This window comes from Molothrus ater, chromosome 7 (assembly GCF_012460135.2).
Source record: "Molothrus ater isolate BHLD 08-10-18 breed brown headed cowbird chromosome 7, BPBGC_Mater_1.1, whole genome shotgun sequence".
In the NCBI taxonomy this organism is placed as follows: domain Eukaryota; kingdom Metazoa; phylum Chordata; class Aves; order Passeriformes; family Icteridae; genus Molothrus; species Molothrus ater.
The window spans coordinates 20,119,234-20,137,779 of record NC_050484.2 but is presented as its reverse complement, the minus strand read 5'-3'; the positions used below and the strand labels follow the sequence as shown (position 1 = coordinate 20,137,779).

At 33.4% G+C, this 18,546-nt stretch overlaps 1 protein-coding gene across 1 annotated transcript in view; it reads right to left on the bottom strand.

Annotated features, from left to right (window-relative positions):
* The window catches only part of LOC118688693 (sodium channel protein type 2 subunit alpha-like), a 66,030-nt gene that overhangs the window by 13,032 nt on the left and 34,452 nt on the right, over positions 1-18,546 (bottom strand). The window contains exons 16-21 of the mRNA XM_054515485.1: positions 17,598-17,771; positions 15,991-16,347; positions 14,589-15,074; positions 5,602-5,722; positions 4,861-5,015; positions 3,779-3,952 (exon numbers count right to left, since the gene is read on the bottom strand). Coding sequence (XP_054371460.1) covers positions 3,779-3,952; positions 4,861-5,015; positions 5,602-5,722; positions 14,589-15,074; positions 15,991-16,347; positions 17,598-17,771 — 1,467 coding nt within the window. The remainder of the gene's footprint in view (positions 1-3,778; positions 3,953-4,860; positions 5,016-5,601; positions 5,723-14,588; positions 15,075-15,990; positions 16,348-17,597; positions 17,772-18,546) is intronic.

Genomic DNA, 18,546 nt, shown 5'->3' with positions numbered 1-18,546 from the left:
TGTAGTAGCTAATTACAAATATTTGTTATAAATATTACTTCTAAGTGAAACAGTTCATAACAACAATAACCAGGATATTTCAGAAATATGAATTGAAAGAGATGGTACTATCTCATTTGCCTGGCAAGTCTCTGTTTTTTTTTTTTTGAAGTCTTGTAAGTATAAAAAAATATTATGGGATAGATATTAACAGCTGCTCACCTTATAGCAGTAAGAGCTTTATTGTCTAGAACACTGTTAAGATCCTGATGCATTTTATTGGGATTTTGCTAAAAGACAATCCACTTAAGTAAGGAGCAATTAATTTGCTCCTCAAATGGAACTGAGCTTTAGACAGTGTTAATATGGAAGGAATTAATTTTCTTCAAGCAGTTTTGGAGACAGAAGTGGGGAAAAATCATGCCTTACTCATATTTTATTCATTTCTACCACCAAAAGCATAGATGACATGTAAATGAACATAGGCATATTTTGATCCTTAAGAAAAATCTCTCAAATGTTAATTTCTGTGCCTCAGTTTAAAGAACTCTTCAAAGACTCTACAGAAATAGGAATTCACTGATAATGGTAGTAAGATTTTGCCCATTATATGAAAAGTTGGTTTCCTATGTTGTTTATATCCATAAAGACCAATTAGATGACTCACAAACACAAGAGTTACAAGACCATGTCTAAGAAGGCCAGTCCAAGAGCAAATACAAATCAATTGTTCGTTGCTATGTATATTATCTAACAGAAAATAGTTTTAGTGAATTCATATTGCTGGACATTTCAACTGGATTTTATGTCAGAATGTAATTCTTTTTAACAAAGGAAAGGATTATTTTATTGCTCTAATGGATAAATGGAACTTGCTGTGATTTAGAAGCATATTAAGAAGAAAATCTTACTGATTTTCTGAATCTGTAACTGAAGTCTGTTCACTTACTAGAGAGAAGTATTTTTCAGCCATTATATTAAATATTGATGTTAATTATTATTAATAATTATCATTAATAGAATTTATTTTTCCTGTGATGCTACAGGAAGAGGAATCCTGTTTGTCTTTAGTCACCCATAATATGTTCCAGAGATAGTAAAAGATGGAATTTTCTGTATTTTTAATAGAATATTCATTTATTCACTCAAATCAACAAGGTACCCAGGCATAACAATAAACCTTAGTGTATAGACAGCACATTTTATGAATTAAAAATAAATGATGAAACAAATATTTTAAAAATATCTCTTTCACTGGGAGAGTGAGGTGTCCTATGAAATTGAACTCATATTAATAGCTCCTTCATTTTATAATTGTCTCCCCAAATTTGCACTGTGTCTTACCTATCTTTCACAAACAAGACCCTTTCCACACTGTTAGGTAGCAGCAGCTCCTGAAAGCCTTCAGTGGCACTGTGTGTATTGGCAGTTCTTAGGTCCTGACTGTAAAATTCTTCAGTCTTGTTTGTGCTCCCTATTTCAGATTATTGGCAGCTTTCTTAGCATGGTGATAGTGCTCTTATACCATAAACATTAAGTTTTTTTCTCAAACAAATACTTTATCTATTGGAAACAATGTATTTTCCTCTGGACAGTTCATCTGAGATGCAAAGTTTTGCTTGGAATTCTATTGTATATAAAGCTGTTCTGTACTTCTCTGGTGATCTCAGTCTTGTCAACTTGGTCTTCTCTCAGCTGTTCCACCTGTTTTGTTGCCAGTATGTGAGAAAGTAAATGTATCTGTAAACTGATAAATAGATTCATGCATGCAGATGCAGTAATTTTAAGAAACTAAAATGAACTCAAAATGGTAGAAAGATATGTCTCCTAAAATTGAAGGATTGTATGTGCTCATTTGTGTTTTTCTTCTAATATAGACTCTCTGTTGCAAAAAAAAAAAAATTGTTTAGAAGCTTAGCAGTGACAGCCCTGCTGAAGATCTTCGGTCAGGCTGTACAGTAGGATGGCTTGACAGAGTCTTAAACTGAGGTAGGCAGGTGTACCAAGAGTCATCTGTCACGGCTGGAAAGTGGCAGAGCTGAAAATTACCATTTCTTTGTGTAATCTTCAAAATCTAATTTAGTCACAATCAGTCAAAGCAGCTGTGGCTACTTGCCACAGTGAGAGACTCAGGTGTGTGAGATATTAAAGGTCAAAGCCCTAAAGGACTATCTGTGTTTACTCTTGAATAATTTTAGAGAATGAAATTAAACAATCTGATTAACTTTAGTCATTTCTATTGAAGAAGGAGACATTGGTGTTCTCACTGGCAGAATGCTGCTGAATCACACCTCTTTAAACTGCCAGTTAAAGCAGTGCAGAGGCTGCTTTTCTATAGGAAGATAACATTAGCTCACATTTCTTTCAAGTGCTGGTTGTGCTAAAGAAATTGCTGAGTTAGCCTTAAACACAGTAAGGCATTTTTTACCTCTTGCTAGAACATTGAAAATAATTCTTCAACAGTAGAAAGTTCCAATCTTATTTATTCATGTTTTTGTTTATAAAATTATGAACTATGGAAAAAAAGTTAGCAACATAAGCTGCTTTACTTATAGTGATGTATTTTTAGGTTTGAAAGCCTGCTCACATAAAACAATCTCTAAGATTAAACTAGGAAATCACAGAGTATGGCTTAGAATAATCTGGTGAGTTTTAAGATGCAAAAAGAATAATTAAAACATGAGTTGTAGATTATCTAGAAAAAACCCCAGCATTGTTTAACACAATCCTGTAAGAGTGCATCTCTCTACTTCATTATCATACTCTTAGGACAACCATTCACACTGCTTTATTCTAGTGTAGATTTTCAGGACAGAGCTAGAGATTAACTGTATAACGAAACTAACTCAGTCTGGTAAGAAGAAAGAGATAATATATTTTGAATTGTGGGCCACTCTAGACAGGTTTTTTTTTTCCTGTGGAAGTTACAAATATGATAAATTTCTCTATACATATGGAATAAGTATTGAAGAGACCAGAATTCATGCAAATATCTCAAGAAATAGGGTAGCATGGGCAGAAATTACTGTAAGTGCACAATTGCCCTCAGATGCCATCTCTCAGTTCCACGCTGAGGACATGTATAGGCAATGAACTGGGTCAGATAATGTGTGAGGCAAGAGACCAAAATATTCTGAGAGCAAAACCGGCTTTGATCCCTTCTGACAACATAAGCAAGGCCTTTGCACAGAAGTGTATCACAGCTGGGAAGGCAGCCAAGAAGCCTTGTATTCTCCTCTATCACAAACCCTGCCAAGTCATAGCTGATTTAGCTATTGCAGATAGTCCATTAAAACAAATTATTTTTTAGATCAAATAGCCACTGACTTTCTGGTTTTACTAGAAATGATTACAGGATAGTTTTCAGTTAAAGAGTTCTGAGAACTTAGATAAAATCTGGACCAAATGAATTGTTTCATTTGAAAAGCTGAAGTGTTCAAAGAAACTTGAACAATGAACTGTCTTGTTTTCTAAGGAATAAGGTAGCATGGTCAGAGTTCATTAATGATAGCATGCTTAAAAATTAGGTTTTTTCCTCATAAAATCTCAAGCTTGATACATCGTTTGTATGAAAATATTAACCATGAAGAATGGACAAACTGATAGGCAGGCATCCTTTTCCTTTTAGCATATGAATGGACTTTAAAGAACACCTCCAAATCACTGCAGACTATTACTAATGCAGTGTAACTATAAAATGGGAATTCTTTTTTGCACTTTTATAATATTAATCTACTAATTAATTTTACAACACAGAAACTTTACTATAGGGAATTTTACAATATTAATTTGTACTTACATCAACAATCAGGAAGTCCAGCCAGCACCAGGCATTAGTAAAATATATTTGAAAACCGTATGCTACCCATTTTAAAAGCATTTCCAAAATGAAAATATATGTAAAAACTTTGTCAGCATATTCCAGCATGGTCTTGATAGTTTTGCGCTGTTCAATATATATGTCTTCAAAAGCCTATAAAAATATATTGAGGTATTACACCTGTTTCACAGAATATGCATGATAAAATTAAGGAATAAACAATAAAAAATAGTTAGAGAAGAGCTAATATTTCCCCTTGTTTTTCTTCATTCTCTTATTTTATATGTTTTCCATCTTTAACCATAATACTAATTGGAACAATAGGAGACCTGTCTGGAGTTGAAAAAAAAAATTTAAAAAATTGTTTTACTAATGAATGAAGAAAGAAACTCACTGCAGTTTTTTTTATCCTCTGTGGTATTTAAGAAACTTTCATATAGACAGAAAACCCCCCTTTTCTTATATATCTGTTACAGATATTTATTTTGCTTTCTAGAAAGCAGTTAGATAAAACTTATGTCTAAAAAATCAAATTAAAAAGTAATGTATTTGCTAGAATATACAACTATGCACGTTGATATTGTAGCAAATGTTCAGCTTGAGTGAACTTGGAAAGTTGTGAAATGCAAGTCTTTTTGGATGGTGGTTGTTATGCTTAATTTGCTGCGGCAGTCTTGCATATCTCCTGCCTTCAAAATAGGAATAGAATGAAGTAATTATTCCATTTTTTAGTATGGTCTTTCACAAGCAAAATTCAAAAAGTAGATCAGACTAGGAGGAATTAAAGACTTAAATCAATATATTTAGCTATATATTCACAGTTAACAATAGCCCTTTGTACTCAAATGTCTTGACAAATATGCTGATAATTGGCAGGCAATTTAAACTTTGAGGAGCTATGCTGTCTTCAAGTTTGGGTCAAGTTTCATTCCATTCTGGAACGATGAAATGTAGGAAGTTTTATACAGCTACAAGCAAAGCAAGTCTTTCTGAAGCAAATTTGATTTTTGCTCCTAAGAGATCTCGAAATACTTCAGCATCTGCAATTTTGTTTTACTTACTAGTGCTCCACTGCTGAGGAGAATCATGAATACAATGAAAGTCTCAAACCAGTTGTGCTCAACTATGCTGTAGCAGGTTTTTCTAAGATTCCACCAAGTTTTTCCTTTGCCATCTTCTATACTTACTTGACAGCATGGAAATTTCTGTACACAACCTGCATTAGATTAAGAAATGTTAGTATCCAAAAGCCAGTTACTTCAAAGTCAATATTAACTGTAGTATATATTATTAGCAGCTTTTACTGATTTTATATGGTTTTTAAAAAGTAAATGGAATGATGAATAGGCCATCACATCGCACAGGATGATGAATATCTGAATTAAAAAAACTAATCTGGAGAGAAACTAGACTATGGTATACTTAATTATGAAAGAAGTCAATAAAAAATCAATATTTTTGACTGTTAGCATGTAACTGTTCTGTTTGATGATGGAGTCACACAAAAATTGATTTCTTCCAAATTTCAAGGGCCCTTTCAAATAGCTGAAAAGCATTTTACCAGTAGAAAAGTTAAGGAAGTTTCTTAGTTACGAGCTGTATGCAGTGGCCAGATATATGAAGTTACTCAAAGCCTAGGGAAATCTTGTTTTTTTCATCAGATTTCTACCATTCTGGGCTACAAATATTTTCTTTTGATTTTTGAGGACATGAAAGTACACCATATTTGAAACCTTCAAGAAGCTAAATGTACTTAGTAACAATGTAATTTTAGTAATACAAGTCGACAGTTATTCTACAACCTTCAGTAAAACAGGCTTCTGGTTCAAGAGCTTCTTCACTTTCAATTTCTGCTTGCTCGCCCTCTCCAGGAGGAGCAATATCAACAGTGCTGCCTTCTGATGAGCTTGATGCATTTAGTTTCTGTAAGTAAAGTTCCACAGAACAATTTTTTCTCATTAGATACATATTCTGTAAAAAAATGGTACTGAATCAAATCATGCCAGTCTAACTTTTAAAGAATGACAAATTTATAAATATGCATTATTAAAAGTAAAACCACAGTAATCACATGTAAATTTTATAATTCTGTTTCCCAGACATAGTGTTTTTAAATCGTTTTCAGTTGACAGTACTGTTGTACTGTTGTAATTATTTCATCTGAAATACTTTCTCCTTGACTGTGAAATAAGGCTTGTAATCAGAAAGCAACATTAAAGAAATCGTGGCAGTGAAATTCATCTGATCTATCACATGTAGCAGTTGTACACAGGAATTTCACAAGGGATGTAAAATGCACCTCTCACTTAAATACTTTAATTTGTGTAGGTACTGATGTAACAAAAGGGCATTCCAGGGCTGGGTAGATTTGTGCTTTTAGCTAAGCAGAACTGATCATGTCCTTTGACCTTTGGAGGAAGGTCATATTTAGAAAGTATGAAGACCTTTCTACACAATTTTGTTGAGAGAGTGCTTAATATCAACTACCTTTCACATTTAGTTTTCAAGATAGTGATATTTTTAGAATCAGAAAATCCCATACTGTTTAGATTTTGCAACAAATAATAAACAGTAACTTGTTTCTTGAAAGAGGCACTTCCATGTATTCTCTTCTTCTTCGGAGACACTGCTGAAAATGAAAACTAGTTATTTAACTCTTCAGCTGAAACCCACTCTCTTCAGGAAAATGTATTGGCAGCTAGGACCTTTCTGCCAGAAATAAAGTGGCACATATAACTTAATACAGCTTTGGAAGGAATTATTTCCACATATTTAACTTTTACATGGTGTGAATGAAGCTTTATACAAAAATCATGTTGAATGATGGATAATTTCAGGGATAATTTTCAAGAAGGTGCCTTTTGCACACACAATATATAGTCAATATAAGGTCTCTCAGACCTCAGGTCCCATGGTTGTTGCTGCATTGTGACCAAAAATACTGTGTTTAACTTCTCATATTGCACTTCCTCTATGATTTCTGAAATTTATATCTGTAAAATAGTTCCAGCCATGTTGCCTCTAAATGGAATAATTTTATTACTGGTCACGTAAATCTGTGAGTCTGAGTTAAAATACTGTGTATCTCATTGTGAGAATATTTTAAATTTCACTTTCTCTAATACATTAACAAGAAAAATACCCAGTAATGTACACTATATTAAACATTATTAGCACACCAACTTATTATCCACACATAAGGCTGTCTCTCTTTTAAAAATAATACTTGTGAATTAACTCTCTTCTTGTATATCATGGAAATACCAAGGAATATGAAACCTTCCATTGGAATGATAGGCAGTTTCTTCATTAAATAAAACTGAAATATTGTAAAATAATTTTCTGTCGCATTCAACTTAGGAAAAGTAAAATTAATTCATGGCCTGATCCAGCATCATTAAATAAATCATTGACTTAATAGTAGCAAGATAAAGGTTCATAGATAGTAGGCATCCTTTATAAATCTGAGTGAAAATTAAAAGGCAGTCAAATTTCTAACTGCATCTTCCTATGTAAACTCTGCTGCAGATAGTTCTGTCAGCATAGTTGCTAATACCAAGTGACAGAAGTGCAATTTATAGCCAGTACAAACATATACTACTATAATTCTTTTCAGTAATTTTCACATAGAGCATTCTCTTCATTATTTTTCATATAATCTCAAACAACTGCATTATTAAGAGAAAAACATCATTACTTAATAAAACTCCTCTTCTTTGCTTCAAGACCCTAAATTAGGAAAGAACCAATACGTTTTTAAATAAGGTGACATTAATGATATTCTTTCTAGTAATAAAGCTAATAAAACTAATAGGAAGCTCAAGATACATGATGGATTAGCACAATCTTCTTATCAGCTCATAAATGTGATTATCAGCCTCTAGAACACACCATGCCCTATAAATATTTATTTGCATCTTCAATGATATCACATTTTCCTTTATAAGGAAACATTTGAAAGCAATTGCTTATGATGCAGCATTCTCAAGGCCTGAATCAGCAAAACAACATGCTTGACTAGAGCAGAAGCCTGAGCAATACTGTGGAAATCACACACAAAAATAAAAGAAACAATCAGACTACCTCAGTGCGATTATATTTTTCTGAAAACAGTATTATAAATATTATTGTGTAGGATATAAACGAAAAAAATGCTTCATCACCCACCCAGATACTTGGTTAATGTATGTATAATCAGCCTCCATAATGTTCTTTCAGAGCAGTGCATCTCTTATCAACAGCTTCGATCATTAAAACAAGCTTTGACCAACAGCGTGTTAATGTGCCCATTTACAAGAAAATGCATTCACTTAAGACCCAGTCTTGCTCTCATTTGATTCTATTCTAAATTTCAATAAGAGCAAGAGCAGGCTACTGAAGTTTTAAGCTTTACAAACGGCTTCATGATTCAAGGGACAAGAAAATAAAAGGATTCAGCCATTACAAATTGCCTTTAGTAACTCAGCCATGTGGTTTTATCCTTTCAGTCTTGAAAGCTGCACTGTAATTGAGTGAAAAAATATAAAATGATGGAGATTGATGATTCCAAAGTGATTCTAAACTGACTTTAAATCTCAGATCTTATGACCTTTGACTTTTATATAATGTTAGAATATAATTTTAAAATCTCTCTCCTTAGAGTTTTATTTGGTGTTTGGAGCATATCTTGGTTTAAAATTTGTTCACTAAAATCTGAGAATTTTCAGAATACCCACCAATATTAATGTTTTTGGCATCTCTGGGCAATTTAGACCACAATAGGTGGATCATACCACACTATAATCAAATAAATAAAATTAACCACTTGGTGATCCTTTTCAAGCCAGTGAAACTCTGCCTGAAGGAAACAGCTTTCAATCCTACTACAGGACTGAAATCTCAATCCCCTCCAAATTTTGATGCCTCATTTTACTAGAATCATTTAACCTCCTTAGTTTCACGTAACTTTGTCTCCTGTCTTATAATTGCTGTCACTATTCCTGAAGGCTCTGCCAATTACTCATCAATGGCATGTTTGCCTATAATGAAAAAAATCCCTAGGATAAATAGATATAAATGCAATTTTATAAAAATGGTGCTGACTATTCCCTAGACTTTCTAATTTACACAAATAAGTCCCCCAACTCATTTATGGAATGCCATTGCGAAACACATTCCAAGCACCTCTATTTATAAAGGGGTTTAAGAAAAGAGAAGTTGTAAAATGTTTAGCTTTTGATAGTTCTTTAGGGAGAGTTATTTGCTAGGTATAATTTTAACGATTATGAATTAGTTTGCTTTGCTACCAGTTTATAAAAACTCAAGATATGCACTGTCCAAATGAATATAGCGTGTAGTTCGTAGCATCTTGAAGAACTGCATTACAGTGCATTGTAGATTTAAAAGTATAACTGTAATTTTTAGATCAGTAGCTACTGCAATAATTCAAATGTTATTCATTAAGGAGTTGAACTCATGGCAGAAATTATTTCAAAATAATTTAACACATTTCATTGAATATTTACATTTATAAGGGCTGAATCAAAAAGGGTTGTTTTTATTTTTTAAAAACTATGCATGCTCCCTTTTTCTTTGGCTTCTTTAGCATAAAACATTCCAGTACTTTTATGATCCATACTTCAAAACCTGAAGAGCATGCAGTTATTGCTAAATACTGTATTTAAATATTCAGAAAAACCATTAGCGGAGTTAAAAAATGTATGTTGGGCTTGCCAATCCCACCTGACCATGCTGTGACGTGAGTCCCATGACTCAGCAGAGAGCAGCTGTGCATGTTTCTACTCTTGCAATGAATAGGGAAGGTACATAGCTGAATAGCATGCAGGCCAGTCAAAATCCATTAAAAAGTGATTATATATATATATACATATATATGTATAACTTGCTTAGGTAACCTGTGTGAAAGTGGTGACACGTTGCTCTACCTGGTTAAAAAGCACCAGAGCTGCATTCTTGATTGCTCCAGCTTGGTTTTACCCCTGTGAGAAGTAAGAATGGTAGGTAGTGAAGTTCAATACACAGGATCACTAGTTTTTCTCTTTTTGGAATCTCTAATTCAAACATGGCTTTAACACAATTAAAACATAATTATTAATATTTTATTATTAGCTGGAAAAAGGGAAATACATACCATCTGAAATGTTCAACAAACTTTTCTACATAACTTGTTAGTTTATTTTAGAGAAATTAGAAATATAGAAGCTAGAACTACTAATCTGCACACAAAAATTGTGATTCATAAATAAAAGTGGAATGAATAAAATTAACAAAGACATGATTAGCAGATCTGGAAACTACTCCTGTATTTATATAGTCCTCAATGCTTATTAATAAAAATTTTAAGGGTTTTGTTTATTTCATTCCTCGTCTTTGTTTAACTGACTATGTGATTACCTCTTTTATTTGAAAAATATGTACATACAGGAAGCAAAATACTTTGAAGATGTATGCCTTCCCATTCCTCCTTCACCCTCTAATAATAGTAGAGCTCCTAGGTCTTGATGAAAATAAACATCTTTAATTTCTCTTCAACTCAAATGTGATGAATTATCACATTGTGTAAAGTTTATAGCTCAGATTTAGTATGCTATACACTTCTAAATCTATAATCTTTATCTCATTGTTTCAAAAGAGGATTGTATCAGTGCCTGGACAGTGGAACGTCAGTGTATCCAGAGGTATGGTTTAAATCATTAACCACAGCTAGTCTATAACTTAAATAATTTGTCACTTCTGAAGATACTCTCCCAGAACTAGTCAGTTTTAAAAAAAAATTACTATTGCTGGACATTTTAAACATGATTAAAAAAAATCCAACAAATTGATGAAGTCCTGCTGAGTCTGTTTTGGCTAAGAAATTTATTGAAGCCCTATGAAGATGCTTATCTTTTGGGAATGCAAAAACTCTTTTCTTGTCTTTTTCACTTCTTCTAGACACAAAGGCCCTGATGAAGCAAATCAGAAAACTGAATTTATTAATTGCTTTCAAAATTCAGTAGACTTGATGATGAAGGATATATTTAATTTTATCAAAATCATCTGTTGTGTTCATTAAAAGTCTATTGACTAGTCTTATTTCTCCAGTCTGAATTTGTATTTACTGTACATACCCTGTAGATAGAAAGGTTTTTGGAATTGTGAATGACTGAGGCCTGTAGGTATATGTATTTCTTTAGTTGTAAAATAAGTTTTCCATAACTGAGAAGTATAGTTGAAATTATTTTTCAATGTTGAAATGTAAAACTATATTTATAAAGCTGTCAGTCAGCTCTAATGAACAGTTGTTAAGTAGGATACAATCTACAATAGTTAGGAGTCTTATGTTTGGCAAGATTAGCATATTTACTCATTTCACAATAAAACCAGCATCCACATGCTAATGTTAAAACCAACCAAATTATCCCCTTCAGCTATTTCTAATTTATTTATCTTCAAAGGTAATGATCTTGAGTATCTTTTCTTCAGAGCAGAAATCTGTTTCTTTTCTGGTGATTATCTCATTGGGTATTGCACTTCTCTTTTCTGATCATTAAAAAAATCTTCCTTCAATGAATCAATGAAATGTTCTCTTCTTGCAGGTACTTTCAGCCAATTATTCCTCTAAAGCAGTGAGAAACTTTATAATATATATAAGTTATTGTTCATCCAAAAAGAGGTGTCCTCAAATTTCTGGTTATATGTATTAGAAATTGCAATCGGGTTCCAGAACAGGTTCTGGCAGATTTTGGAAGTGATTAACTTGCAAATTAATTAGAAAGGGTTTCCATGAAAGCATGAAAAAGGGGGGAAAAGAAAAAGAAAAGAGCTAGCCTTCGAAACAAAGATCGATGACTGGAGTTATTTTCTACTATAGTGTGTATGATTAAAAAAATAGGAAATATTACAATTGATTCCTCACTCAGCCACAATTACAATGTCTATAGTAATTACTTGCTCCTGGTATATTCCTCAGGAAAGGACAGGCTATGCCCCACTTCTAGCATAACAGACTTCAAAAAATCATTCTGCTCCTAACATCAGTGACAGTCAGTAAGACACTGGAGGAAAAAAAAATTCATTTTACGATTCCTGTGCAGATCGAGCTTTCCACAGCTCTGTGGTTAAATAAAATGTTACTATGGGGGATACCTCCTCAGGGTATTTTAAGTGCTAAGTACTGCCCCAGTTAAGGCAGGGAAAGTTCTGCCCCATCTCTTACCCCTCCTTTTGTAGACCAGGCCTTCTAGCAGGAATGTTTTCCCAGTGGGACCCCTTGAGAGGCAAAACAAAGCAAGTGATGGTGTACTGTTCTAGAGAGGTAACTTAAACACTGCACCAATGTACTCTTTATCTTCCTCAAAAGACAATCAGAAGGCAGCAAAAGATTCAGCAATACTCTTGAGTTGGTAGGAGAAGATTGGGAAACTTCACAAATTCCTGTCACACGCCAGAACTTCCAAATCCAGTGGATTTTTATGCACTCAATAAAATAACCCCACTTTATTCTTTCCATAGAAATTATCCAGAAGGAATAGAATAAGGAATCCAGAGGAGAAAGTGAAATTAATACAGCATTCACAATTTTCAGGATACTGTCTGATTAGATACTGTTCACAATATGCACATTTGCGCTGTATGAATACATGTAAGGCAGTTAAACAATAGAGAGTTATGTGTGAGCAGAACTTGATGGGAGTATTATTGTTTCAGTTTCCCAATGGCATTGGCTGCTACAGTCTGTGAAAATACTGAAGCAGCATAGAAATCTTAAACCTATCTTAACCCTATTGAAAATTTCTCCACAATTTATATATAAATACCATCCATTATTTACTGCTGGATTTCCCACAGCCACCTGAAATTTTCACTGTCAAATTGCTTATTAATTAGTTTCTCTTCCTGAAGACATATAGATACCAGTTCATGAAAAAAGAGCAAAATCCCTTTTGATTTATTACTGTCCAGAAACGTCAGGATGGCCTTAGAAGATAAAGATATGATGCCTGAACCAGGCAAAGCTGGGGTTGAACATAGCAATTGACTTGTGAAAGTCACCTTGAAATTGGCATTCAGAAGTTGTCAGCACATCAAGAAGGGCTTTTAGTCCCTTTTCTTGGGGTGCACATACATCACATTCACCCGGAAAGCAGAGGAGTTTCTGCCTTTGCATTGCATTTAGTTTTTTCCTCAGCTGTTCTGACAGAATATACAGCAGTATATTGTGAACTGAGCCATTCAATCTCCTTTACAGGAGAAATAAATCAGTAATACCTCTGGCACAACCAGTGACCTAACTTCTCTGAGGCAAAGTGGCAAAGACTAGCCAGGTGTGGATGGGAACTTCCCAAGTTCCTTCAGTGCAGATGATAACATGTCATGTAACTACAAATTCAATATCTGCACAGCCCCCGCAACATCCTAATGCATACTACAAACCTTTTAAAAAGTAACATATTCAGGAAATTTTTAGGCTTGTAACTTGATGGAGTTAATAGGAAGGCACTCACTATTGTATTTATCAAAGTTAGCCACAAGGACAGAAGAAAATGTATAGTGTAATGTCATTTAAAAAAACATCAGAATATATGAAAGGGCATAGAAAACTTTGCAAAAGGTTCATTGGAAATGAAAACCAAATTTTATTAGATCAGCTTATATGAAAAACATTTAACTCTCAGACCCAGAATCACTCTGAATGTTTTGGGTGTTTTTTAATACTAGTTGATCTTTTAATTGACACTGCTTTATACTTCCTCTCTTATATTCTAAATTTACCATGGATAAGCACTACTGCTGTACTATCTTATACATCTGCATTGAAACTGTTTGTCTCATAACTGAGCAACTCAGATGATAGAATATCTTGCTCTTCATCTTACAATTGTTACACAGAGCAACATTTTTTGCAGGTGCAAATAAACACACACTCTTGATGTTCCTTAGCAAAACCCTCATACCATGATTAACTGGCTCATGGCTATGCATCAGTGTAATGTGGTGAAGTTTGATATCGCTGAGGAATACATCATTATTGCAAATATGCCAGATATACAGCTATGATAAAGTCATGAATGCAGTGCTTCTTTATAGGAGAGCTTTCTCCATGGTACACAAACACTTTTGGACTAATGAGTAATTACATAACATCACAGCTTCTAATCTAATTGAAAACAAATTTATCCATGGTTCCTGATCCCTTAAACCTCAACATTCCTAAATTTCTAATGGCACTGAATATAATTAGATTCTGCTAATGCATTTATTAGCTTGTCATTGATCACTACCCCAATATACAAAGTTTTCCTCGAATACCATTAGCACCTGTTCACTGTGGGATTTGAGCCACTTAGATTTTGAAACACATAGCATTGGTTTGTTAGACCAACTTCTGCCACTTTGCACAATAATAACAACATAACAACTTCAAGTAAGCTGTTTCTGCATGCATGTGTATTACAAGGTCATTCTGCCTTCTACCCTTATTCCATACATTCTTATCACATGTAGGTACTACAGAAAAATGCTTTATCAAGTGTTTACTAGTCCTAAAGCCTCATAAAACTGTGAAAGAAATATTAATATTTAAAATAAAACATATTCCAAATTTCAATAAACAAAATACTAAAAATGTAAACTCTAAGGATCCTCTACTATACCATTATATATTTTTTTCTTGAATAATACATAAAATAGTAAAACATAAAATATATTACATGGTATATATTTACAGTTTAAAAAACTCAAAATATGTAATTAAAACATGTAAATGTATGACTACAATTTAATAATTTTAAGATATGAAAAATCCTACCTGTTTGCTTTCTTCCATATCAGATTCGCTGCTAAATTCTTCGGTATTTAAATTTTCAAAATCTGATTCTCCAAGTGCAATGGGCACTGTCACAGTGAGGCCTGGGTTGTTTATGAATGACATGTAATCATTTTCATCAATTACATATTTTTCCACACTGCTGCCTGTGCCTACACCACTGGTGGTTCCATTCCCATCTTTGAGATAATTCAGATCTTTGCTTATTTCAACAGCAGTATGATTGGAAATGCAGCTGTCTTTCTTGTTGTTTAGCTCTTCAAGTGCTTTGATTTCCTCTAAAGATTTCTGCTTTCTAATGAAGGCTTTTCGGATGAACTCCTGTATCTTTTTTTTAACATAATCTATGCCTTTCTGAATCCTTGCCACAGCAATCTGGAGATTGTTCATTTCATTATCATCGTCTGTAGCAGCAAGGTTGTCTGAACTAAATGAGCTCAGCAGCAAGGCCAGAAATAGGTTGAGTACCTAAAAGATGAGAGAATACAGCTATGTAGTAAATACAATCATATCAGAAGTGTTAAATTTGGCAGTGCTAGGTTAACAGTTGTACTTGTGCTAGGTTAACAGTTGTACTTGATGATCTCAAAAGCCTTTTCCAATGTAAATGATTCTATGATTCTAAAAAAATCAGTAGAGCAGGTTGCAGATCATAAATAACTTTTTGAGGCTCTGCACATTTTTCGCTGGTAAAATGTCAAGATTGCAAGGTCAGGTAAATGACTAAGATACAAAAATTTTGAATTCTATTTTATAAAAATTTAAATAATGTTAAAAATGTCACTAAAGGAAGAGAATTTAGACAGGAAATTTTGACTGCAAATTTTAACAGGAGAAGAAACTTAAAAATAAAGTAGAAGTGTAAATGGTGCATCCCTTTTATAGCACTTATTTATAGGAAGTACTCATCAATTCAATATTTTCCAATTGAAATTTTACATTTTAAGTTGTCAGCTTGAATTTAAACTTTTCTATAAAGGTTTCTTTTACAACCTTGAGTTAGAAGCTTTTTAACGCCTTTTTAAGCTGGATGACAAATCACTCTGGGTTTCTTTTTTGTTTTTCATGCATAAACAATCCAGAAAGTTCAGTACTAAAAATTAAACAGCACCTCTAAATTAGCTGAAGTACTCCCATCATAGTATGTTGGAGTTGACATTTTGGTTTCCTTCTAAGTGGTTGTACCCATAGTAAGAGTACTTCAGTGTATAGAAACGTATGAAAAAGAGGAAAAGGGAATCTTCAAATGATTTTACCCAAAATTTAGCACATTCATATTAATTTTTTAATTCCAAACAGAAGGATGACAAACATTTTCATTGCCTAGCTGGACGTCCTGAACATCTACATCAGAGTTAATGTTAAAAAAATGTTCATCACATACCACTAGGTTTCCAATCACCATGACTAGCATGAAAACAATAAGGCACATGGTTTGGCCTGCAACCTCCATGCAGTCCCACATGGTTTCTATCCATTCTCCACACAGCACTCGGAATACAATCAGGAAAGAGTGGAAAAAGTCGTGCATGTGCCAGCGAGGGAGCACACAGTCACTGGAGATCTTGCAGACGCATTCCTTGTAGCTCTTCCCAAAGAGCTGCATCCCAACCACAGCGAAAATGAACACAATGATGGCCAGCACCAGGGTCAGATTCCCCAGAGCCCCCACTGAGTTGCCAATAATCTTAATCAGCATATTTAGGGTTGGCCAAGATTTTGCCAATTTGAAAACTCGAAGCTGCAAAACAAAAACACAGATGAACCTTTAGCGTTAGTTACAAAATAGAACCTGGGTCCAAGTTGTTTAGCAGAGCATACCAATTTCTGTAGATTAATTTGTTCTTCAGTAGTAGCACATTATTATTATTTTAATATAAAGCAGGGATCATGGAGTATTTGTCAAACATGCATTGTTTATAATTTCATTTCAGTGATACACATAGTAAAAAAAAGTAATAATTTGTGTTTGTATGACATTTTATTTTACTATTTTTAAACATCCACTTACAGGTTATTCTTGAACAATTCTTAAAGACATTTTAGAAGTTTCTACACTTTTCATCACCATCACTACATCTTTGCTGGCTTAGTTCCACATTCCCTCAGCACCACATTAAGCCTTCCATGCTTAGATAGAGGCCATTTTTTTAAACAAAAACCTAGGTTGATGCAGACATTGCAATGTCCATTCAAATCATAAAAATTAACTTAAAAGTAATATTCATTACCCAATAATGAATATTGGGTTATGTGAAGTTGGGTACCATTGCAAGTAGTGCTAAATAAGTCAGTTCTTCCTGCTTTGTGTATTAGGAGATAAGGTTTTCAAGTAATTTGGTAACTGTTGGTAATAAAGGCTTTAAAATCATTAATCTTGTACCTCTAGTAAACATATTTATAAAGTAGTTTGTGCACAATACTAGTTACTATAAAAAATACATTTCTAGTAGAAGCTCAATAATATTTCGATTTAAATGTTATCTTAAAGTCGGCTTGTTATGATTCTATGTAATGGAGTGACTAAAAGTTTATTGTTGGTGCCCATTAAAGTAAATGTCAAGAGAAGATCTGCTTAAGTTCTTTACAAGTACCATAAAGTAATGTTCACAATATAAAGACTAAAAATGTTATGATTATTTGTGCTGGTGACAATATGTATGTTTTCACAGATATTCAGCTTTTATTATTCTCAATGAAATCAGTGTAAAGATTCACAAAATTCTTAAAAGGTAGCAATTAGTGTTATGTTGGCAAAGGATACCAGCTGGATAGAAGATTGATAGGATAATTTGATACTAAAAGGTATCAAACACCTTAAATTTTTACTTACCAAACATGGCTTTCAAATTAGGCACATATGAAAAGTAATGTGAGTCATTAAAGTATGTAATATATATTTACAAAATATGGTAGTTATTGCTGGCACCAGCACTTTTATTTCTTGAGTGAGATAATTGCATGCAAATATTTAATTATCAAGGAATTTACCAATCTGAATGACCGAAGAACAGATAATCCTTCAACATTTGCAAGACCAAGCTCCATTAAACTAAGGCTAACGATAATACCATCAAAAATATTCCAGCCTTCTTGGAAATAATAGTAAGGGTCCATGGCAATAATCTTTAGTACCATTTCTGCTGTAAATATCCCAGTGAATACCTAAAACAAAATGAATGAATTGTTATGAGAAATTTAAACACCTGAGGAATTTTTTTTTAATCTCTTACTTGTTACTATAAAAAACAACTGATTGCTATCTCCAAATGGTCTCTAAGTTTTTCTAAACAGTGAAAACAAGTAACTAAATCAGGATTTATAGTGGGACAGAGATTTAATAAACATATAAAAAAGCTATTGACCAGTCAACAGTTCAGCTCCCTGGTATGTGCTGGACTATCCACCCAGCAGATGATGTGATGTGACCTGGTGTTTTAAGTCCTGTTTGATGAGGATGGTTCCAGTAAGAAGACTTGACAGCAAGTATTTTCCTAGCTTACAGTCTAAAAAGATGATAGTCTCTAATGTCAGACTGTCTAAGCACAGACTCTCTAAAGTCTGTCTTGACAGATAGACAGGGGAAGACAGGGGAAGTTGGAGATTCTTGTCCCATGCTTTTTGTAAGAATATAGAGATTTCACATATAGTTACCATGCTGTATGATGGCTATTTCCTTTTAGGAAAATGAACTTCAGGGTGATGATGCTATTTGAAATATCTCCAAGTGCCAAATGTGAAATTATCAATGCATCTTAGTGGTTTTAAGTCTGGAATTTAACTCCACACTTTCTTGCAGTGCATAGTGATCAGTGGTTTGTGCAGCACACCAAAAAAGTTCGGGAGCATATATTTTTTGTAAAAGTATTTTCACTGTAGTGTAATTGAAAAGAAATTCCAAGAGAAATTATTAATTTGAATATTTTATCAATTTTGTACA